This window comes from Thyridium curvatum (assembly GCF_004353045.1).
Source record: "Thyridium curvatum strain D216 chromosome Unknown NODE_1_length_1224711_cov_81.814160, whole genome shotgun sequence".
NCBI classification, from domain to species: domain Eukaryota; kingdom Fungi; phylum Ascomycota; class Sordariomycetes; order Thyridiales; family Thyridiaceae; genus Thyridium; species Thyridium curvatum.
In genome coordinates this window covers 715,217-738,252 of record NW_022156756.1, presented here as the reverse complement: position 1 = coordinate 738,252, position 23,036 = coordinate 715,217, and the positions used below count along the sequence as shown (strand labels likewise).

At 52.4% G+C, this 23,036-nt stretch overlaps 6 protein-coding genes across 6 annotated transcripts; 4 read left to right on the top strand and 2 right to left on the bottom strand.

Annotated features, from left to right (window-relative positions):
- Nucleotides 1-3,443: 3,443 nt before the first annotated feature.
- E0L32_000223 (uncharacterized protein) lies at nt 3,444-5,054 on the top strand (the record flags this gene model as incomplete). Its single annotated transcript, XM_031136397.1, has 1 exon — nt 3,444-5,054. One exon carries the CDS (start codon nt 3,444-3,446, stop codon nt 5,052-5,054), a length of 1,611 nt encoding a protein of 536 aa, XP_030997600.1.
- Nucleotides 5,055-5,152: 98 nt separating this feature from the next.
- Nucleotides 5,153-6,201, bottom strand: E0L32_000222 (uncharacterized protein; the record flags this gene model as incomplete). The annotated part of the gene is made up of 5 exons (XM_031136386.1): nt 5,153-5,343; nt 5,410-5,720; nt 5,786-5,892; nt 5,953-6,108; nt 6,160-6,201. The coding sequence occupies 5 exons, from the start codon at nt 6,199-6,201 to the stop codon at nt 5,153-5,155; spliced, it is 807 nt and encodes a 268-aa protein (XP_030997599.1).
- Nucleotides 6,202-9,000: 2,799 nt separating this feature from the next.
- Nucleotides 9,001-10,137, top strand: E0L32_000221 (uncharacterized protein; the record flags this gene model as incomplete). The annotated part of the gene is made up of 1 exon (XM_031136375.1): nt 9,001-10,137. The coding sequence occupies one exon, from the start codon at nt 9,001-9,003 to the stop codon at nt 10,135-10,137; it is 1,137 nt and encodes a 378-aa protein (XP_030997598.1).
- Nucleotides 10,138-14,330: 4,193 nt separating this feature from the next.
- E0L32_000220 (uncharacterized protein) lies at nt 14,331-15,160 on the top strand (the record flags this gene model as incomplete). Its single annotated transcript, XM_031136354.1, has 3 exons — nt 14,331-14,343; nt 14,456-14,698; nt 14,751-15,160. The coding sequence occupies 3 exons, from the start codon at nt 14,331-14,333 to the stop codon at nt 15,158-15,160; spliced, it is 666 nt and encodes a 221-aa protein (XP_030997597.1).
- Nucleotides 15,161-15,531: 371 nt separating this feature from the next.
- On the bottom strand, nt 15,532-18,160 carry E0L32_000219 (uncharacterized protein; the record flags this gene model as incomplete). Its single annotated transcript, XM_031136342.1, has 5 exons — nt 15,532-16,478; nt 16,554-16,649; nt 16,938-17,133; nt 17,190-17,963; nt 18,104-18,160. The coding sequence occupies 5 exons, from the start codon at nt 18,158-18,160 to the stop codon at nt 15,532-15,534; spliced, it is 2,070 nt and encodes a 689-aa protein (XP_030997596.1).
- Nucleotides 18,161-18,211: 51 nt separating this feature from the next.
- Nucleotides 18,212-22,516, top strand: E0L32_000218 (uncharacterized protein; the record flags this gene model as incomplete). The annotated part of the gene is made up of 6 exons (XM_031136331.1): nt 18,212-20,552; nt 20,628-20,915; nt 20,985-21,044; nt 21,102-21,149; nt 21,214-21,369; nt 21,474-22,516. The coding sequence occupies 6 exons, from the start codon at nt 18,212-18,214 to the stop codon at nt 22,514-22,516; spliced, it is 3,936 nt and encodes a 1,311-aa protein (XP_030997595.1).
- Nucleotides 22,517-23,036: the final 520 nt, after the last annotated feature.

Sequence of the window (23,036 nt, the reverse complement as noted above, 5' to 3'; positions counted from 1 at the left end):
ACGCCCCTTTTAGCGGCTTATTGTGTTGGAATCTACCAAGCCCTGATTTGAATCGCAACGCCTGGATCTCTATAGCTGCTCGGCGTCTCGTAGTTGCATGTAGACCTCAATACTAGTAGGAATCCGGTGCATGCAGCTGACCTAGTCTGAGTGCATGTCGGGTACGTGGTAGAGACAACCTTACACCTCAATTCAAAGGGCTCAAGGGGGCGGACTGGGAAAACGCTTTGTTGGAACAAGTGGCGAGCTGATCTAGAGTCAGGTTAATCCCAACTAAGAGAAAACTAACGAAAGATTTCTTATAGTGGTGCTGGCAGTAACAAAGAAGAGGCGTCTGGAGAGAGGCGCCACAGCGATGCATTACACTGACAGCACCACGCCTAAGACAAATGGCTTGTGCAGGAGCGCATGTCATTGGTAGTCTGTTGTTTGGAGGGCTGAGAATCTGACGATGGTGTTTCCAATCAGACCCTCCAGGCCAGCTCGGTTACCTGATCAGACTAGACGCCAAGTCTGTTAGACTGTTTGCATGGCCAAGGCTTCTATCGCTTAGGGTCCGAGGCTGAGACCTTCCAAGGCCCTCGGAGCTGGGTGTTCTCCTGGAGGCTGGTAGAAAGATGAGCTGAACTCTGGAGGTTGCGGGGTAATAGGAGCTGAACAAAGCCATCCTATGGGTAAGTTCGAACGAGGGCGGTCTTTAGCGGCTTGGCCGTTGACTACTGGCTAGATTTCCTACATCCCGGAATGCCATACAAGTCAAGAAGCTTAATTAGTGGCAAGCCACAGGAAGTCCAGAGCGCTGGGCGCACCACTCTTCGCGTTACCTTGATTCGTCGCCAATCGATCCCTGGATCAAATGGTGTAGTGTGACCATGATTTGTTTGCTCAGGCCAGTTCCATTGGTTTTCTCGACCAAGTTGGAGGGACGTGCGCTGTCAGAAGAGTTTCATGGCAGCCACACTATATTACAGTAAACCATCGTCAAGATCTCTCATACTGAGCTATTTATGGGTCACGAGCTGCTAAGTGAAGAGGCTTTAGAAGTCTGTGATATTATGTAAACTGTCTCAGGTAGAAGTTGTCATGTGCACCTCAGCCTTCATACCGAAGAGAAGTTTTACCTTCCCGCTTCGGGAGACCGCAGCATTGGCGATGACCAAGAGTACTCTCGCTTAGGATGGCTGTCATACTGACGAGGCGACTCATCACAAGAGGAATTTGGTCCAGTCCTACCGATGCCGTGTGTACTCGGATAGGAGCGGGTCGATTCCCTCAAAGAAGATGCGGCTTGGTTCCCGACAACTGGCGTACCCCACAAGCGGCTCCAACTCTCCACTGACTTTTGTTTTAAAGCCGCCCCCCAACTAAAGCTCCAGTAGTGCCAGCAATCAAGTACTGCTTCAATGATACCACTTGCATCGCAACCCTTGAGCTGGAGCCTATTTGGCACCCGTGCTCCACTCGAGCCAAGGTTTCGTGCTAAAGGGGTCAGCAGTGACGCTTGATGTGATGGGAGGCCAGAGACGGCCGCTCTCTCACTTAGAGTCAAGACTGGATACAAGACGTAACACGAAGAGACGAAGAGAGACTGCCAAAGCTGGCCCCTGAAGTGGCCTAACGTGTTGTCACATGAACACCCTCACAGCAGCCATTGCGATCTTGAGCCGGTGTTGGCTTTAGGCATCGTCGTTTAATGACACTAGCATTGGTGTAACTTGTACATATGCATTTTGTCCAGCCACACAAGCCATGAGCTGACATACCCTGACGTACTTACCCTTATGTTCTCCCTCATCTCAAATTTCGGGTGTTACAAAGTGAGTTAAAATCGGTTCGTGGCTATATCCGAAGGTTACTCTGTAGTGTTGAATCTCCCTTTCTCGGCCGTTGATGCGTACTTTTATATGCCTAACCTCTCGGTGGCATTCTTTGCCACATTAATCTTGCTGCATCATTCCCCTCTGCATCTTATCAAGGAACTACAAAGTAAGACTGATACAACATACCTTGGAAGCCTCGCTCGTTTCAGATATGTCTATTGCTTCTGCGTTGAGTCATCGGTACTATAGTGGATAGTTGTTCAGCTTCGCACCCGCGCAGTCTCCGGCAGTCTTGCACACAAATAGGTCCTGACACGAATCGAGATTACGCGATCGTTGCTTCGTGCAATGATTCCGATCATAATTGTCATAGTTTGATACTTGACCTGGTCATATATGTATTGTCAATATCAACAGCACCTTTGCGGCAGGGAAGAGGCTTGATCTTCCGTCCTTACCCGCTTGATATGATGTCGTGTATACTTGGGCATACTCTAGGACAATTCAGTACCACTTGCGGTATTCACGAATTCATCAACCTCCTCTCCGCAGTATGCCTGTTACTGTGCAAGATACAACCTCACCAAGCGCCTGGACGCGGACGGAAGCATCGAGCTGATGTTCGCTTCGGATTCCAGTAACAACACTCGCTCGAGCCCTCGCGATAGCAAGAATGTGACTTCTCTTCTGAAAGATTCGACTAACTGCAGATATCAACACGATATTAGCTTTATCAAGAAGAGCTTCTAGGCCCTGGTCAACATCGTCACCAACAGACTTCCGTCGAGTTCAACTGCCAGACGATTCAGCTCGGTCCCGTTGTGTAAATGGTTTGGTGTTAACAAGTTGCCAATCTACCTCGCGATCTCAAACGCTTTACTCCCTCCCCTTCAGCCTTCCTGATCAATCGTCATGACAAGGAGGTGGCTATACATGCGGCGATGATTTAGATTGGAAGGGAGTCAGTTTAATGTATCGCGCAAGATACATATACGTTTAGTTCACACAGCTGTTGCGCCTGCTCGGCTTTTATTGTTTTCAATCTTCTGTTTCTTGTTATTGCTATGAGCTCTTCTTGGTTTGGACTTAGATACATGTTCTTGGTAGGGGAATTTCCAAATGTGATAGGATGTATAGACGCTCCATACTCTGGGATGCTTTACCATCAAATTGGCCCTCTCAAATTCCATGTCTTCCAGATCAACACTGCTCTCCTGGGTGTATGTGCTCACCTGCGGCAGGAGGCTTAGGAGATGATATGTGCGCCACAATAGCTCTCAGACGCTGGAATTCGCACCGAAGATATACCGCGCAATTGATGCTACAGATAGAAGACCTTGGAAGTGTAAGTTCAAGATATCAAGGTGTTGAGGTTAAAACCATTATGGCTAGACTATCAAATACACCGTAAGAGTCATCTCTCTAGAAGGAGTGGGGGCGGCGATAAACGCACGCGATTGGCGGGGCATTTCGACCTCTGGTGAGAAACATCTTCGACGGCCTGGCCACGTACGTCCATCAGATCCATCCTTCACCAAGAAAGGTTATCAACAGCCACAATTTCCTACACGTCCGTCTTCCCTCCATTTTCTCTTGCTCAACCCACAATCAAAGTTGGCAGCCATGGCAGCTCCGATCTCCGAGATCCTTGCCGACCTGCCGTCTCGTTTCCGAGGCCCAGGCGGCGCTGTGGCCGTCCTGAAAGATGGCGAGGTCGTCGGCCAGCAGGTCTGGGGGTACGCCGATCTCCACCGCCGGATCTCGATGGCTGCCGACACCCTGATGCCCATCTGCTCCATCACGAAGCAGATGCTGTGCGGCCTGCTGACAGACCTGGAGCGCAACCCGACCCCGGCCATGACCGCGCGGGGCGGGGACCCCGCCAAGCAGTTCTCGGACCAGCTCGGCCAGCTGCTCAGCCCCGAGCTGCTCAAGGATACCGGCCTGACGATCCGCCACCTCTGCAACAACCAGTCGGGCATCCGCGACTACTGGGCCCTGACCGTGCTCTGGGGCGCGAAGCCCGAGGGCCGCTTCTCGGTCGCCGATCACGGGCCTCTGATGCTCGAGCGCCTCAAGTCCTTCCATTTTGAGCCCGGCACCGAGTACTCGTACGCCAACACGAACTACTTTGCCATCGCCCGCTGCATCGAGAAGGTCACGGGCCAGCCGCTGGCCGAGCTGCTCTCCCAGCGCATCTTCGAGCCCGCGGGGATGGAGACGGCGAGGTTGTGCGCTAACACGGCCGAGCACCCTCCTCCCGGCGTCGGCTACGAGGGAGACGAGAACTTTGGTTTCTACCCGGGCGTCAACAACATCGAGTGGGCTGGCGATGCCGGCATAGTGGCTTCCCTGACCGACATGGTCAATTACGAGCGTTACGTGAACCGCAGCCGCGATGACTCGCAGACCTGGTACGGGAGCAACTCTCAGCAGCAAAAGTACAAGGATGGTACGCCAGCCGACTATGGCTTTGGGCTAGCCCGCAGGAAGGTGGGAGGTATTGTGACTGTTGGGCACGGCGGTGCTCTCCGCGGGTACCGTCTGTTCCGGTCTTACGCACCGGACCCACGCATTTCTGTCGTTGCGCTGCTCAACCAAGAGCACGGCGATGCGTCAGGGGTGTGCGACCACATCCTGAAGAAGATGATGGGTGTTCCTGAAGCCCAGAACGCGGTTGTCACTCCTGGACCCGAGTGGATCGGAACCTACCTGGACTCCGACACAGGTCTTTCGATTACCGTGAGCCAAGGCACCCCAGGCGAGCTCCTTGTCAAGTACCACCGCAAGCCCGACAAGTTCCGAGTGGTTGACGCGTACAAAGCGCTGTCCGACGAAATGTCGGCAACGTTGGATGGGGACTCTCTTGTTCTCCACGTCCCCCAAGATAACCGGACGGTCCATGCCAAACGCGTTGCCAATGCCAAGCCGGCTTCGGACTACGCAGAGCTCCAAGGTGCTTATCGTTGCGCTGAGATCGACTCTGTCTTCCACTGCAGTGGCTCGGGCGACATGCTGTATGGCATGTTTGACGGCTTCCTGGGCCGGGGGCCTGTACATATGATGCGTTCGATTGGGCAGGATCTCTGGGCCCTTGCATGCCCAAGAGCTATGGACTCGACGCCCCCGGGTGACTGGACTGTCATTGTACGTCGCGATGGCAACGGCAGCGTGGCCGGTGTCACCATTGGCTGCTGGCTTGCCCGGCGGCTTGAGTTCACGAAGCAACAGTGAAGGCTCGACTCGACACTGTAGAATTTAACTAGTTGGAAATCCCCCTCAGAGTTTCATTTCTACTTTCTCTGTGCTATGATGTGCGCCTTCGTCTTGACTTACTGCCACTGCTTGTTACCGAACTGGGAGACATAGGTGCCTCCGTCTCCGTTCTCAATGCTACACTTCTCCATCACCTTCCTGACAAGCGCCACCGACTCGGCAGGCGATGCTAGTCCCGCAAAATGCGGCGCATGAGCCATAAACCTCTTGGTGTCCTCCATCAATCGTGCTTGTTGTTTCTCGGTCACTGCATGACGTTAGCAATGTAAACCCCAAAGGTTTGCAATCCAATGCCTGTGTAACTTGCTTTCACTAGGCTCAAAGGTCGCCGTAGAACCCGGCGCGATGCTCATGAACAACACGCCTTTCTCGCGATACTCGGCGCTGTACTTTGCAACCGCCATGTTTAAGGCGGCTTTGCTGATCGAGTAGGGAACCATCGTGGCAAGATTGTACTTGGCCGTCAGGTCTGTATCACCATTCAGTGATCCGAGGGTGATGACCTTTTTGGTTTCGCCTTTCAGAATCAAGGGGAGGAAGGTGTTGAACAGTTGGATATTTCCCACAACGTTGACTTGGAAAGTTTCCTCCAGATCGCTCAGATATTGGTCCGGGGTTTCCATTCTTGTCATTCAGTGAGCTAACATCTCTTCCTTGCCAGGTTTGGAGGAAGTTGTATGAAGACTTACAGATCAGCAACAGTCGCGAAGCCGGTGTTGGGAGGGAAGAAGGATGCGTTCGCGATAAGATAATCGAGAGAGCCTCCGGTTATGCTCGCAACCTCTCTGCACGCGTTCTGGCGATACGTATATGAGAATGGTCAGGACATCAATGATATGTGGACAGAAATGCTCACCTTCAATGAGTTGTGATCCTGGAGATCTCCCTTGACGATGTGGATGTTCGACCGGCCCACTTCCTCTGCAAATCTCTTCTCTGTAGCGTCTTTGTCGCGGACCATACCTATGATAGTTGATGCAGCATCTTCGGACAATTGACGGACAAACTCGTACTTTACGATGAGAGTCAGTATTTCGCCTTGGGAAGCACTCACGGAACTTACTCCTATTCCACGCGACGCTCCAGTAACAAGGTAGGTTGGCATTGTGCAGGCACTCGATGGTCACTGATTGATGCGAGACACACGTAGAAAATGTTCCATGAGGGGTATAAGAAACTCGGAGAAGATATTCGTCTTTAATAGACATTCCAGAATCACTCACCCTAGTCGATATAGGACCTGTCTTACAGTGTCACATCTGCCAGACCTAGCGGAAAGCGCCGGAACTACAAGGAATGAGGGTACACTCGCGAGTGCTTCCCTATCTTCTGCATTGGGAAAGGCCGACGTGTTGTGGATCCATCATGGACAGAGGCGGATCTGTTGGTCGGGGTTTTATTGGATTGGGCATCCTGCTTACGCATGACCATTGTCTTCCTTCGTCCTCGTTTTCTCTTGCTTGATCCTAGTTCTCTTGGACATGGGGAACGTGTCAAGGTTAGAAGACAATCCATCGCAGAAACTTGCCTCATATCCTCATTGGGCGAGAAAGCAGGGCGTTCTGAATTTGTCATCCTGAAGTTGTTCAGATCCCGAGAGGCCCGCTTCGTATCTCCGGCTCTACACCCACCACTGGGCCAGGCTTACGGTCATTTACCTACTAGTCGCTCGTTCCATGTCACGTTTTGCACATGTACAGACAGAGATCTTCGAGCAAGATGGGGCGACCCCGCGGATGCTGGACATGCAAAGGTTCGTTCTGCGGCAAGTCACGCGGATGATTGGTAGCCTTGATTCTGAATGACGTCTAGCTCGCAAGATCCGATGCGATCGAGCTTTCCCAACATGTGCGCAGTGTTCTAAGTCAAAGCAGTTGTGTCAAGGGTATGGTATTCGTCTCAAGTGGTCAAATCCAAACACACCTCATCCGCCAATGGCATCGGTTTCCCATGATGAAAGGTTACAAGGTCAGCCCATCGGCTGGGTGCATGTCAGCTCTGCTGATGTAGAGTTTCACCGATGGATTTCTGGCACATCAAATCTTCAATGCAAGCGCCCTTCTCCTATTATTGACCTGACTTTTGCTGACATAGAATAGATAATACGGGCTGGATTCATTCATTTTCTCCTACCATATTACCATCTATCACCCATGTGAATCATGCTACAGGAGACGAGGAGTGCGAGTTATGGCATTATGGTGAGCAGGCAGCCATCCACAAACATCCAGCAGACCACTAATCCGTTAGTCACTGACATCTTACCATCGATAATAACAATATGTGAAGAGCAGGACGACGATTTCATTGGCAGCTTATGTCGACTGACTCTGTCCAATGCCTCTGACTCTTCGAGAGCCGTATTTCTATCGATGGTTGCTGTGGCATCCATACATCGTTACGGACTTCAAGATGAAGCCATTCTCTTGCAAGGCAAAGCTCTCAGTGCCCTACAATCCTCTGTCAGAAGAGGTCTAAGTGATGTAGAAATCGTTCAGCACATCACAAGCAACATGCTACTCTGCGTATTTGAAGTATGCGCCATTCGTGTTCTTGATCTCACATACATGCATATACTAACAGGTTGTCATTCAGATATCTGCTGCCTCAGATGATTCTGACTCTACACGGTGGCTTTATTACCTCCAAGCTGCTGAGATGTTGTTACATAAGATGGAAGAGCGACCAGACGCGCTGCCAAGCGAGTGTTCGAACATAGCAGGCTGGCTCTATTATTACCGTTTGATGGGTCAATTCTTCCGCCAGCATCGGAAAGAACTACATCAGTGTACATTGGGGCACAATAGCGTGGAGAGTCTTAGAAGTAGTTCACGGAAATCGAGCTGCATTGAAACACAAAAGGTAACAGTCACTCTCCCAAAGTCTATACACCTGGAAGTATAGTTTTCTGACTAGAGTAGATGGGCATCCTCAAACCATACACTAAGGCAGTGTTGAGCCTAACTTCCGAGTTGTTTGCGAATCTCTATACGCCATCTGATTCTCGATACCACGAAGGAGAATATCGAAACTATCTAGCATCGCTGGAGAGTAGGCTAGAAGAGAGCTTACTATCTTCATACAAACAGTCTCCAAAGGCAGACAGATTGCTGTTTCCTTTAGCCGCACTGATATATCTAGACCGACTCTCAAACAACTGCTCTGGCCAGTCGCTCAAGATCGAAGCTTGGACCAAACAGGCGTTTGAGATCATTTCTAAGTTTCGGATGTACAAGCACCCGCTCCCGCTGCTTCTTTGTGGGCTTGAGGCACGGACGGATGAGAACCGTATGCTCATCCTTCGGGCGATCGACGAGACATCCAAGACAATGAACCCACTGAACATAGGCTTGCTGCGGAGCATCCTGCAGTTTGCATGGAACCAAGACGATCTCATGACAGAGGCTGCTGTGCCATATCAATTGAAACTGAATATGGCTTTTAGCATCCAAAACAGGGCACCGGCTTTTCTCTGAAGTAATAGCCTAGAAGCAGTAAGCAGGATAGCGAATGCTTTAATCTGTTACCCTTGGAAGGGATGTCCTCGCACGCACCGACTTCGGCGGTAATCATGGAACCACTCTCAGGTTATGTGTCAGTTCTCATGTGGCAGACAATTTGAAATAGGACTGAATTCGTCCTTTCTAATCCTAGAACTAGTTGGCTGCTGTTCCACATGACATGGGTGGCTGATGAACTCCACCCAAGCGACTCGGATGTGCCGCACCGCATTTAGAAGGAGGTCGCCGCATAGATAGATGGCACGAAGTCAATGGTGCCTTTTTCAGGTGAGCTTCTCGCAGATCGGAGGATTCTATTTCAGGATCTGTAGAGCCGCTCTGCCCATTTGTTTCCTTTTGTCTTCATCCATCGAAAGCGACTCAAACACACCGCCAAGACAGTCATGGTTTCTTCATCACCCGTCACGATAGCCATCATAGGCTTTTCTGGTGGCATTGGCAAAAGACATACCTCCGTTGCCCTCGCCAACCCAGAAGTGAAGCTGGTCGCGCTGGTCGACCCCTCTCCGGCCGCCGGTCCGATTGCGGAGTCGCACTCTGTCCCTTATTTCCGGTCCGTCCGGGAGCTCCTCTCTTCCACCACAGTGGCAAAGCCAATGGGTGCCATTGTCTGCACGCCGAATCACACCCACGTCCCCGTGGCCAAGGAGCTTGCCACTGCCGGGATCCATCTCCTCATCGAGAAGCCCGTGAGCATTTCCGGCGCTGAAGGACAGGAGCTGCTGCAATGCCTGAAGGAGAACGGCGTCCGGGCGCTAGTGGGGCACCAGCGCAGGTTCAACGAACATGTGGTCGCAGCGAAGAGGGTCATCGACGAAGGGAGGCTGGGGGATGTCACTGCTGTGTCGGCCTTGTGGACATTGTACAAATCGCTGGCGTACTTCAACGGCGGACCGAACATCTCCTGGAGGAGTAGCCGCAAGAATGGAGGCGGCGTCGTGCTGATGAACTTGATCCACGAGATTGACATGCTGCAGTACTTTCTCGGGCCCATCACCAGGGTGCACGCAGAGAAGACTATTTCGCGGAGGACAACGGTCGATGTGGGTGTCGAGGAGGACGATCGTGCCGAGGAGGGTGCTGCGCTCACGCTGCGCTTCAAATCTGGAGTCGTTGGGACCTTTCTGGTTTCTGACTGCGTCGTGAGCCCTCATAACTACGAAGTGAGTGTCGGAGATAACCCTCACACACTCTCGAATCTCAAAGATGAGAAGATCGATGTCTACCGCATCTTCGGGACAGATGCCTCGTTGAGCGTGCCAGACATGGTCCTATGGTCGCATGTCCCCGGTGCCGGGAAGGGGAGGCAGGTTCCGTTACAGAAGGAAACTATTCCTGTGGGAAATGATCTGAGGGACTCATTCACTCGCCAGCTGGAGCACTTCGTCCACGTCATTCGTGGGGAGGCTGAGTCTAACTGTCCCCCAGAGGAAGGACTGAGGGCTGCTCTTGTGTGCGAAACGATAATACGGGCATTGGATAGCCCGAGTGGTACTTTAGATGTACCGGATATCTCATAGCGAGAATGACCTTGGCAACAACGGAGTATTGACATGTGGAGCTGGAGATCTAATAAACCACATCACATCCCGGGTATTGTGATTCGGACTCATAAGTGATCCCCATGAATGGTTCGATACAGGGTTGGGAAAATGGAGCGTCTAGCTGAGAGCTATCACTTAACAGCTAACAGCCCATTCAATGAGTATTAGAGCGCATATAATTCTCTCGCGTGAGCTCGGCTATGGGGAAGATCACTTGCTTAGAAGCGGCCACCGTCAATCACAAAGATTCCACTTCTGTCCCGGCCTCGTTCTGGGTCGGGATACGCGAGACCGGGCTAAACTAAATTAGGCAGTAGGTCTTCGCAGCCGGCATAAGCGCAGTTGGTTCCAACACCTCCGTGCGAAGTTTGTGAGTGGTTCGTGGAGGTGTAATGCAAGTCAAATGTCCGTTAGTCAGCAACCTCCAACGTGTCTTTTGCACATGCAAATGATGCTTTGACGACCAGCCCCCATCCTGCGTGAAAAACCCAGGATATATCCCAATCCATGTCCAGGGTGTGCCTATACTAGCCTTGACCTTGACCTTGCCCGATATGGACATATCAGACAGCGGCGGGCGGCGGGAGGAAGATCTTGAGCCTGCAGAAGAGGATTCGAATATCGAGTTTGTCTTCCACTCGGATCCGGCGGCCAAGCGGAACAAGGCGTCCCGACGGCTTGTTCATAGACATGCAATGAAGGCCATTGGGAAGACGCGCAGGCGTGTCCGTTCTCCTAAAGTTGTCGAGCTGGACATATCTGCGCTGGCTCCCTGCGCAACTGAGCGCCAGTTGGCGTCATGGTGGCTCGGTGTGCGCTGGGCAGGCGTCTCCAGTGGTGGAGTCGATCCCTTCCTACGATATCCCGTGCAGCTCGATGCCACTGCCCGGGGGCTTCTCGCAAACGGTTGGTCCGTCCTTTAACACTCTAGCTTGATATGGCTACGTCCGTTTGCATTAACGAACCAGGTTTTATGTTCTCCATCGTCTGCAACCTGTCTAACGCTTCGTAGTCTTTAGGGCAAAAGGCGGCCAGCGACCACTCCGAGATGCGTGGTTTGGCGTCGCGTTGCAAGATGAGGCCGCCTTCTTTGTCACACTAGCCAACTCTGCGCTGCATCAAAACGCCCTACAGAGAAAAGCTCCATGGGGCCGTGAAACGGATGAATCACTTCACTACTCCTCCATGGCCATGGCATCGATCCGAAGACGCATCAATCAGCCAATCTCGAATGTCATAGAGTACATCATTGGTGCAGTTTCTGGTCTGCTCGCAAATGCTGTATGTGTCTAAATCCATTATCCCATCTTACTGTTGCTCATCGGCCTTGTATAGGCTCTTCGAGGTGACCGGCAATCTTGGCTAATACATCACAACGGGTTTCTCAATCTGGTGAAACTACGGGGCGGAATCGAAATGCTCGAGGCAAATGAGATGCTCAGGATCACCGTCTCATGGTAATTGCGTGTCCTAACTGGATAGTCGCCAACCACAGTGTATTAAGGGCTAACGAGGTCGGCCTGTAGGTGTGAGCTTCGAGGCGCCATCATGCAGGATATGGAACCGGCCTGTCCACTTCCAAGCCAATGGATGAGATACACCGAAGCCCCGCCACTGTCAGAAGGCGCACGAGATCGTCTCAACCATCTTTTCCCTCCCCGGACCAGCACGTCAACCGGTTACTCGCAGTGGATGATGCTGTTCAGGGATCTTCTCTCATTCTCCGAGTCTACTTTCTCGCGAGGCACTATGATGGACTCCTCGCCCGAGTTTGGGGCGTGGACAAATCCGATGATTCACAGGCTCCTTTCGTGGCGCCCCAATAGGGGCAACCCTATCCCGGAGCAAGCTGCGCTCGAGGCGTGCAGGATAGCGGCGTTGCTCTTTCTTTCCCGGGTGTGGCGCTTCTTTGGTGTCAGACCAGTGATATCAGACTTCCTGGTCGACAAACTAGTGTCGGTGATGAAGATATGTGAAGGCGACTGGGGTGTCCTTGAACAGTTCCAGACCTGGGTCCTCTGTCTATGCAGCATGGAAGTCCGGGGTAAGTCAGAGGCAATATGGGCTGTGGAGCAGATGCATGTGGCCCTCGACCAGGCGGGAGAGCCGGCCAAAGGTGTGCTGGAATGCTTGAAAGAGATATTGTGGTATGAGTGCCTTTTCACGACTTCACTTGATGATACCCGACTTGATAGCAGGTACGATAGACACAGTAGCTAAGTGACGAATTGCAAAGGTACAGGGAGATTTGTCATGGAAAGGGAACATCAATGATTAGGGGTCGGGGATAAATCATTCCGGATGAATAAGCACTGTGTCAGACCGAGCGTACTGCACGGTCGCTTGTATCACTATCAGACATGGATGGTTCGACGACCCTCCTTCACCTTGGTTGATGTCATGCAGCTACCGCTAGACCAACTGCCCAGACGGGAACCCTGTGAAACGAGTTTAGCGTAATTTGTCAGCCCTACCAGAGCCTATCCATGTATTTATACACGAGGATCTACTGCTAGGAAGATCTCTGCTCGATATCAAGACCAACTTTGGATGAATAAACCCTTTCAAACGACCCAGCTTCATAAAAGAATATAGTCACCCGGCTAATATCATTGCCAAATTCCCAGAATAGGATTTATCATGGAGAATCTTCCAGAGGACTTCTTTGTTACAAGCTTCCAATTCACCGAGCACACCTATCGTGATCAGTACCCGGCGATCAACGCCACCAAGAACTCAGAACTATCATTGGATGGCAAGGTGGTAATTATCACCGGTGCAAGTCGCGGTATCGGCGCCAGAGTAAGTTTCCAATTTTACAGGTCTCCAGGCCCAGCTGGCTGACCAACCCAAGGGCTTCGTTCCCGAATTCGCCAAGGCCGGGCCCAAAGCCATCGTCCTTGCAGCGCGCGACGCCACCCGCCTGGAGTCTGTCGCGGCCGAGGTAGCCAAGATCAACCCCACCGTCGAGACTCTAATTGCACCTACGGATATTGGGAGTAGTGACTCTATCAAGGGGTTGTACGCTAAAGTGGCCGCGAAGTATGGACACGCCGACATCCTCATCAACAACGCTGCTGTGAACACCATTCAGGGTAACCTAGCCGATGTCGATCCCGAAGCCTGGTGGAACAGCTTTGTAAGCCCGAGCTTCTGCGTCAAAGCTACCAGATGTATCCAAGCCCGATCAATGCTAACTAGAAACGCAGGCCATCAACGCACGCGGCACCTTGCTCGCCACGTCCTACTTCCTCAAGGCCCTGCCCGCGACGTCCCACGGGACCATCGTCAACCTCACCACAGGCATGGGCTGGGGTGTGTATCCAGGCAGCTCGTCCTATGCGCTGAGCAAGATGATCAACCTGCAGATGGCGGCCTACGTCGGCGCCGAGTCTGCGGGGAACGTGACCTCTGTTGCGCTGCACCCGGGCCTAGTCAAGACAGACATGACGCAGGAGGCATTCAGACCCTTTGCGCAAGACACCCCGGCGCTGGTCGGCGGTACCGCGCTGTGGCTGTGCCAGGACAAGGCGCGCTTCCTGAACGGCAAGACGGTCTGCGCCAACTGGAGCATGGACGACTTGTATGCGCGCCGGGCAGAGATTGTGAAGGAGGGCCTGCTCAACATAGACCTCAAGGGCAAGTTTGGTGCCGAGCAGTTTCAGAAGTAAGATCTGTGGCTTGGCGGAGACATGCTGAACACGAGAGACTTGCCGAGCAGACTGTTGGAAAGCTCATCTACTATATTGTGCTATGTTGGCTTTGGGCTCTATAATATGTTTTTTGCGATAAATCTGCATTGGCCATGACAACCATTTCCACAAGAGTTGCTTTACGACTTTCTTCTTGCCGTCGATGGCCTCACAATTCTCATCAAACATTGGGGAGGTGAGGAAATCCTTACGGGAAGTAATTAAGAGACAGCCGATATTAAATGCCTCGAACAAGCCAAGTTCTCCATTTTATCACATGGATTCGCTTGGTGGATGTCAACATGTTGAATGTCGCTCGTGAAAATGACGTCACGGAATTGGGCCCGAGGACTCCGAACTTGAGCCTCAACATCTGTCTCTCGAGACATCCACCATTGCAAGTTTGAATCCTCTGCTATGAAACAGGCAGAATACCCGTAAAACGTGTCAAAGGGCAATAGGTTTACTCTCCCGACCATGGAAAATCCAGGTATGAGCTCCATTTACAGACTGTTAGCACGGAGAGACGCGACTGTTACGCAGAAGCTCAAGGCATTCTGCATGTGATATCAAAAGCACTCCTTGCTGATACTTTCCCACAGAACAGAACATCCATTCAGTCCTTGAGGCTCTTTGCCGGGGCACGCCCGCTGAGCAGACGGAAGCAATCAATACATACTTTTTGCCCGACGCCGCCTTCCAGCACCCCTTCTGCCGTGTCCCGGCCTTCTCCCAGCTCCCGTTTGGCTTGTTCTCCGGAGTCAATTCACGGTGGTTGTTGCTCATGATTTACCGATGGTATCGCATTCTGAGCCCAAACATAGACTTCCACATAGATTCTTGCGGTCAGTGCTTTTAATGCCCTTTGTACTCTGTTTGTTGTTCTCGTGCTGATAGAGATCATGCAAACAGCATTCGACACGCGTACTCAGACCCTGTATCTGAATCTCCGCCAGACCTTCGCCATCTGGTTCATACCTTTCTACGTCGCACGCGTGCGCCTGGTCACTGTTCTGCACCTCGAGCAACTGGACAAGCGCACCGCCGCGAGCAACCTCGGCTCTACTGTCGGCGGCAAGCTCATCACAGACGACCAGGATAGCAAGAAGCGCTACTATATCGCAGAACAAGATGACCATTATCAAGTGAACGAATTTGTCAAGTTTGTGGCCCCCGGCATTGGCCCGTTGTTCTGCACCTTGTGGCAAATCGCCAGCACCCTTGTTTGCATGCTAGGCGTCTGGACAGTCATGCCAGTCTATGCGGCGCTCGAGAGAAAGCCTAGGTGGAGAGCGATTGCCCATTGACGTTAACTGATGTTGTTTTCAAATCTTGAGTAAGCGCATTGAACGCTACCTATCAGGCACTTCCGGGTTGAAATGGCAAAAGCGAGAAGATGGGCAACAGTGGCTGGGCTGGGGTCCCAGCAATAGCACGAGGGAAAATTTCGGTGGTCAAGGCCACAGTTCACAATCTGTGTTGAAGAAAAGTGAATCTTGATTTCATCATCTTTTGAAAGGACAGATTAGTACGCCAAGCCAAGCAATAGACAGAGCGTGCCATGATCTTAACCTCCTTCCCGATCTCAAGAGTCCTAAGCCCCCCGCGCTAGACCAGAACTAACCTTAAAACCAATTCAGATCTTTATTGCCATACAGCGGTGGTGTTTTAATAGCGGTTATCCTTGTTCAGATCCTGGCTCGTCCAGCAGCCGCTGCGTCCGCGCCCGGCTGGCCTCCCACTGCGCGTCGGCAGCGGAGTTCATCGACAGTACTGAGTCCTGGCCGAAAAGCTGGCGGAAGGCCGTCGTACGTGTCGGACTGGTGATGAGCACCTTGACCGTCGCACGCACGGACTCGTCTCGAGACAGTAGAAGAAGTTGCTCTAGCACCTGATAAGCGTCGTCGACAAAGGCCGGCCGCTCGTAGAATACGGCGCCATCGACCATACACAAAAGAACCACGCCGCTCGGCAGGCGGCGAACGAGGTGGTCAAACACCAAGCAGAGCGCATCAACATCGCCGTGGTGAATGCCTTCTTGAACTTGTGACTCGCCGAGGCACGGTAGTGGTAACCCCGGTCCAAAGTTGTAGGTGCCCAGGAGCTGGCAGATGAAACTGGCAACGATGGCACGGCCGCCGACGAGGGGCACGAAAGGGTCGGCACTATCGTGATCTCCGACGTTGCGATCGTTATGTAGCCCGCAGAAGAAGAGCAGCCGCACTAGACGCGGGTCATTGCGTTGGTCAAGGTTGAGTGCCATGGACGCACAGAGAAGCGACAACCCCGACAATTGGCGGACTTCGTCGTAGTTGCCGTGTATTAGAAGCTGTGACGAGGCTGACGTGCTGAGCCATTCCTGCAGCTGCATGTTCATAATAAGCTGTTCTGCCCGACCCTGCTCCGCATCAGATATATCCACATGACTGTGTGTCGCGATGAACTCCAGATCTTCCTCGGCCAAGTTGGGAATGTCAATCCAGTCCAAGACATCCTCGGTGGTGACGCTGTTGCAGTGCTGGGTACCCATCATATCTGGCGGTGCGGCAGAAATTGTGTACAGATGTGTTGGCGGTATGGAAGAGGGCAAGCAAGACTCGACCTTGGCTTCCAGGTCCATTATCTCTGCAGAAGTACTTGATTAACATGTGAATCACCTGGCTGCGGTTGCAGGTGGATGTGACACAGAGATAGACTCACTGTGCACAAGACCGTCAAGCAGGCCTTTCATCTCGTTTCGCCCACAATGCATCATTCGATACATCTGGGCACCAAGCGACTTGGTGACGGTTGTGTCTGTTCTATGAGTTAGATCGGTTTAAATGCTCATGTTAAAGGGGAAAGAGAGAGATTGACCATAGAGAACCTGCTCCTGGAAATTTCGGTCCTTGTGCGCCCGGGACATGTTCACCTCACGCATGAGACAGGAACTCTTTTCCTGAATATCGCTGAGACTTTGATCAATCTTTTGTCGGTAATAATCCATGGTAAATGTGGCTCTAAGTGCCCGCTTGGCTAGAAGGGAGGATGAGAAGGTCAGTATGGCCACAGCTATTCCGGAGCGAGTGGTATGATGCAACTCACTCAGGCTAGAGACGAAGAAGCCTAGTACCAGTTCAACAGCATATAAGACCGCGACGATGAGGTCCGTGGACGCTGACAGGATATTTTCGTCACCGTCAAACGCTTGCAGGTAAACCTCGACCTCAGCGAACTTGCGGTCAATGTCGTCGAACGCGGCGACCATGTCCTGCCGCAGCTTGACTGCTTTGGCAGCAGCCTTAAGATTGTTATGAGTGAGTTTGAGCTTGAAGATTTATCGGGGGAGAATCTTACCTCAAGAACCAGCTGTACCGCGCCCAGGACGGGTGTCACATAGTCATTGTTCATCACATTCTGCCCTACCTTCAGTGCTGCAAGATTGATGCCAGCGCCGTGATCGGCTGACTTGCGATACACCTTACGAAAAGTTCCTTTGAATCCGGAATCTGTCTTGCAGTATTCGTCCTTGGCAGCCTGGAGCTCGTCATACACCTCGTTCCAGGAGCACTTGCTGCGGATGCTGTGGCCCTTCTTCTTGATATCGGGAGGCTCGATAGGGTGCGCCGCAGTGAATTGGTCCATGGCGGGCTTGAACAGCCGGTCCCAGAACTTCATTGCTGTGCCAGGCTCTGCCCGCGTCCGTGCTGGCAGCAGGCACTTCGCGACATCCGACGGCGAGAGCATGGGCGGCCTCAACGCTTCCTGCGCACCATTATGAACGGCCATACTCCCGACATCTGGTTCTCGCGCCAAGTCGTCAATCACAAAGCCCTGGAGGCGCTCATCGTAGTGGGACGGCGGGTTGGCAAAGCCAGGGTGGAACGCATCAAGTCGTGTTTCGATGAATACGACCGAATCCGAGCGTAGGCGGGTGTCAGGCTCACTGTTCTGCACATGAGAATCCATCGAGATCACTGCTATGCTCTGGCTGAAAGGCGATACGGTGCGTGCTAGTATGAAGGAAATTTTCTGGAGTTCTGTCCTGCCCAGCCTCCCCGTCCCAAGTGCACCCCGACAATACTCGACTCGACCCTTTTTTTGGCCCCCACCCAATACGTAGACACGAGGCTGAGCACGATGTAGCGTCAGAATTTGTTGGGTGTAGGAGTGGAGAGTTGGGCTGATACAGGCTGACATGCATGTGTGCCCAATGGCCAATCTGTGCTACGCGCGCGCCTGCAGGTTGTCACGGAGTCGAGACTACTTACTCTGATGGGATCTAGTCCGGCATGTGTCGCGCACTCACCCGCCCAATTCTCATCCATTTTGGCTGGTCTAGCACTTTTGCTCTCCGTAATCACCTATGCGGAACTACTATGGCCGAGGAGAAGGCAAAGAAAGTCGACGAGTCCGTCAGCAACAATGAGGCTCCCGCCGATTGCACCGATTGGGATGACGAGCGGGATGACCTCACAACAAAGCCCGAAGCATCTGGAACCGTCATAGATGAAATAAAAGCCTTGAAGGAGAGGCTGCTATTCCTCGAGAAGCAATGCTCAGGCGGCTTGATCTTGGACGAAGAAGAGTTGCCTCCTGAGCGGATGCAACAAGCTCGGCGTGCCCGGAAATGGGTACAGAAGGCAGAGACAGAAGCTGAGAGAACGGCAGAAGAGCGCGCCGATTTCGGGAAAGGAAAAAGTGATATACAGGACGACCACGGCATGTTTAAGATACAAAAGGGTCTGTATCATATTTCCAAACCGAGGGCGGGAAAACGGTACTTCCTTACAGCTCGGGCGGCTTCCATGTTCGAAAAGGAGATGGACAAGCTGCCCATCGAGGGACTTCGAATTCCCACGTCGCTGCGACCGCCGGATCTGAGCAAACTCGGTGCCCGCAGTCAATGGGATGAGTCTGACAGCGACGCATGGGACAGCGACGAGTCGACGAGGACGCGCGACTTTGACTACTTTCAGGCCCGCCTGCGAGGCGACTTTGAGTGGGAGGTCGACCGTCTTAACATGCAGCGAAAGCGGTACGCCGAGTTCAAAAAGAAGAAGCAACTCAAGGATGATCTTAAACTCTGGAACGCCCGTGCTGGTCAGGTTCAAATCAAAGACGGCGATGGCAACGTTGTTGGCAGCAGCAAGAACAACGTGTCTCCGTCGATTGAATCGCTTACGCAAGGAGACCTACCCGGACTGCTCATCATGGACTGGAACGGGTTCAGCGCCGTCCTGCTAAGTTCCAGTCGTCCATTCTCCTCAGCCATTATCATACTCGAGGGCGAGCCCAAGATTTCAACCAGTGTATCCTTCCTCAGACACATGTTTAGGCCACCCGTCGCCAAGAATACGTCTGAGAAAGCGGAGCCAGAGTATGACGGCCACACAGTGCTCCCCGAACGCATATGTATATTCTCCGAGCCATTAATCAGATTGCTATCTGAGCTCACAGAATCGGAAATCTCCCCCGGAAATGACATCCAGAACCCCAGCGTCGTTCTCTTGCGCCCCTACCGCCTTCTCACTCACTACGACATCGCCATCCGCAAGATGCACGAAACACTCACAGGCCGTGTTGCTGAACTCAACACTGCCTTGCCTGAGGACGGGAAACTTGATCCTAGTCCAGTTCCTGCCACGCCTGCCCCTACTCTTGCTGATCTCGACGATGCTGGTGGCAACCAACCTGATGTTCCAGCCGGGACCAACAGCCTCAACACAAGTGAAGAAAAGACTTACAGCAAAGCCAAAGAGGATCTACAGCACCTGTCCTGCTTGATAAGCTTCATGGACAATTATCTATCCAAGCGTATAACCTGGCTGAAGTCGGTTCACTGTGAGAAAATCCATTTCTCTGATATCTGGCACATCTACAAGCCGGGCGATTTTGTGATCTCGGCCAACGGCAAGCAGGTGTACCAGGTAGCGGCCGTCGATAGTGGTCAGCACAGGGGCAAAGACCCTTACAGTATCTTCGGAAACCGCAATGTCGATGAGGATGACAGAATGGAGGCTGCACAGAATGCCGTCATCTCATGTGTGTACATCAGCTACGACGGCACTCTGCTCGGCCCCGTCGTGGAACCTTTCCTAGTCAAAAGGTTCGACGGAGAGCGGAGTATTACTACGCTGGAGGTTCTACCGCTCCGTTACCACGTGATGAAGATGCCTGAGGTGGCACGGCGGCTCGCCAAGTTCGAGGGCGACGCCCAGATCCGCGCGCTCGAGACAGAGATAGAGATTTTCCGGGAGGAACTAGCTTGCCGTGGCCGTAAATTCGTCTCCGTCGCGGCGGTCAAGCATATGGATTATGCCGGACTCACGGCGGACAAGCGCGACGACGTTGAAAGCCAGGTAATGATCGACGTGCAAGAAGCTTTTGCAGTCGAGGAGAACGCCGATCAACGCCCGAAGTTTAGCCGTGTGCATGGCACCTATACGGACAAGAGCAGTAGTATAACACTCTGCAATTCCGAATGCTGCTTCCGCCAAAACATCCATCTCGACACAGTTGTCCAGGCCAAGGCACATGAAGATTTTGTTGCCGCGAAGCTCGAGAAGCTTGACTCCTCGGAAACCGTCCAGCCTCCTGTCTCTCTGGTTGCGCGTAACGTCGCAGAGGTCAAGGCCGATGGATCTCTCTTGACTACCGCCGACTTCATGATAATGTCCTATTCCGTCTTTGGCTTTGTCCTGCGCAATCGATCTTGGTGTAAGCAAGTCAAGTGAAAATTGACCGAAGATTACGGGTTATGAAGAGAGTTCTTGGGCTAACAATATCTCACAGCAAAATTGGACTTGGATTTTCTCAGCGACATAGATAAGGCAGAAGAGTCTGCAGAGGCCCAGTTCGAGGGTACTCATACAAAGGACAGTGATGACAACGAAGGCGGAGACACGAGTGACGATAGCGACAACGATGATGGTTCCAACAACGCCAGCAAGACGACTTTTTCTCAGCTGGTCCTCCCTCCTGGACACAAGAAAATGGTGTTGTCTCTTGTGTCGCAGCATTTCAGGAACAAGGAGTCGTTCAAGAGGCGAAACGAAAAGGTGGATATCGTCAAAGGCAAAGGTAAGCAATGCGTGCCGTTGATCAGACCTAGCCTTGAAAAGCCTCGCTAGGCTGACACATTATTTATAGGTAAGGGCCTGATCATTCTCCTTCATGGCGCTCCTGGGGTTGGAAAGACAACGACTGCTGGTAAGTTGTCCACAAACACACAAGAACAGGAGTACAGGATATGCTGAGACTACGTAGAGGGTGTGGCCGAAACATTTGGCAAGCCGCTATTTCAAATCACATGTGGTAAGTGGAGGCTGATCTCAATTTCTTCAAGATGGCGGACTGCGACTAATTCATGTTGTTGCAGGTGACTTAGGAACCAACGCTGAAGAAGTGGAGGAATCGCTGCAGAAGACCTTTGCTCTTGCCAGCCGGTGGGACTGCATTCTACTCCTGGACGAGGCCGATGTGTTCCTCGCGGCCCGTCGACGCGACGACTTCACTAGGAATGGCTTAGTAGCGGGTATGTATTGTGGTGTAGCTCATAGCTCCATTGCCATCCCCTTGGGTAGTAACGACGAGTGGGGTGAAATGCGGTGATAGTTACTAACAGGAGTCTTATCCAAGTCTTTCTACGAGTCCTTGAGTACTACGCCGGCATTCTTTTCCTTACCACTAATCGCGTGGGTGATCTTGACGAAGCCTTCACCTCCCGCATCCATATGATCCTGCACTACCCGCAGCTTGACAGGGTCTCGACTGGCAGAATCTGCCGACTGAACCTCAACATGATTCGCGACCGCTACAAGGCTGCTGGCCGCCATATCAAGATCGACCAGGACGAGATCGAGGATCACGTCCGTGAGTACTGGGATCACCACAAAGATGCCCGCTGGAACGGTCGCCAGATTCGCAATGCTTGCCAAACTGCCCTCGCCCTGGCTGAGTACGACACCCAGCCCAAGAACAAGAAGCACGACCTGGCAGAGCAGACCCACGCCAGAGTCCACCTCAAAGTCCGCCACGTCAAGCGCGTATCCAAGGCCTATCTGGCGTTCCTTGAATACCTGCGGAGCATACACGGCACCGACTCCGAGACTCGAGCTAGGGAGCTGGGCCTTCGCGCCCTCGAGAGAGTCATCGGAGAAGCTACCATGGCCGCCGCCGACTCCTTCGGCGAACGTCTTAGACGGCGTGATGGCACCTATAGAGGAAGGGAGGCAGCAGCCCAGCACAGGTACTCATTCCGTGACAAGTTTCGGCCTGACCTGTCGCCCAGACCTCAGCAACCGCCGCAGCAGCAGCCTTATCCGCCTGCGCCGCATGATCCATACATGACGCAGGACTTGCCACAACGGCAGACAAATTTTGCGCCCCAGCGACAGTTTCCAAGTCACGACCCATATACTCGTCCGCCTGCCCTAGACCCGCAGTCCATGGCGTCTATTGCCGGTGCCTCCGGGTATGGCCCGGAACAAGATTACGCCACAGCTTCGAGAAGCCCGCGGATGGCGCCGGCTCAGACGTATGGCCCGCCCCGGGAACAGCCACAGGCACACGATGTCCCTCGATATGGTGCCTATCCGCGCCAGGGGAATGTGCCCGATTATGAAGCGGCACCGGGCCCTAGTTCTTACCAGACATCCCGTCCCTACCAGCAAGAACCGTAGAAGGGAATATCTTGAGGCTTGGTCGGGCGCCGGGACATAACAAGGAGCGCACATTTCTAAAAGAGGTAGTTCCGCACACTGTTGCTTTACTACTAGTGAACCGTGATGATGAATCTGCAAGTTTCGCGAGCGATTTCTTTCAAGAGTTGCAACGTTAGGGTCTAGTTCTTTCGTGGGGTTTATTTCTTTCTGCAAGGGTTCTTTGCTACCTTACGTAAACGCCTGAGTACATGAATCCATCTAAAGATTACACGGTTTATTCTTCTTTTTGTCTATTTCTCTCTTCTGCGTGTTCAAATGTGCCGTTGTCCGTAGGTATCTGATAGTTCCCTGACCAGATATCACAGTGACCCGATGTGGCCTCTTCGGTGGTCTGTCTCTGTATCTTATCGACCCGTTTGTCTTGATAGAGCTACTGTGCTGCTCCTGCTTATGCCGACAGTGATACCATTTCTCTTCCTTGTCTAGAATTGTTAAAGAACCGTTGTATTTCCCACTAATCTTCAAATATCTGACAAAT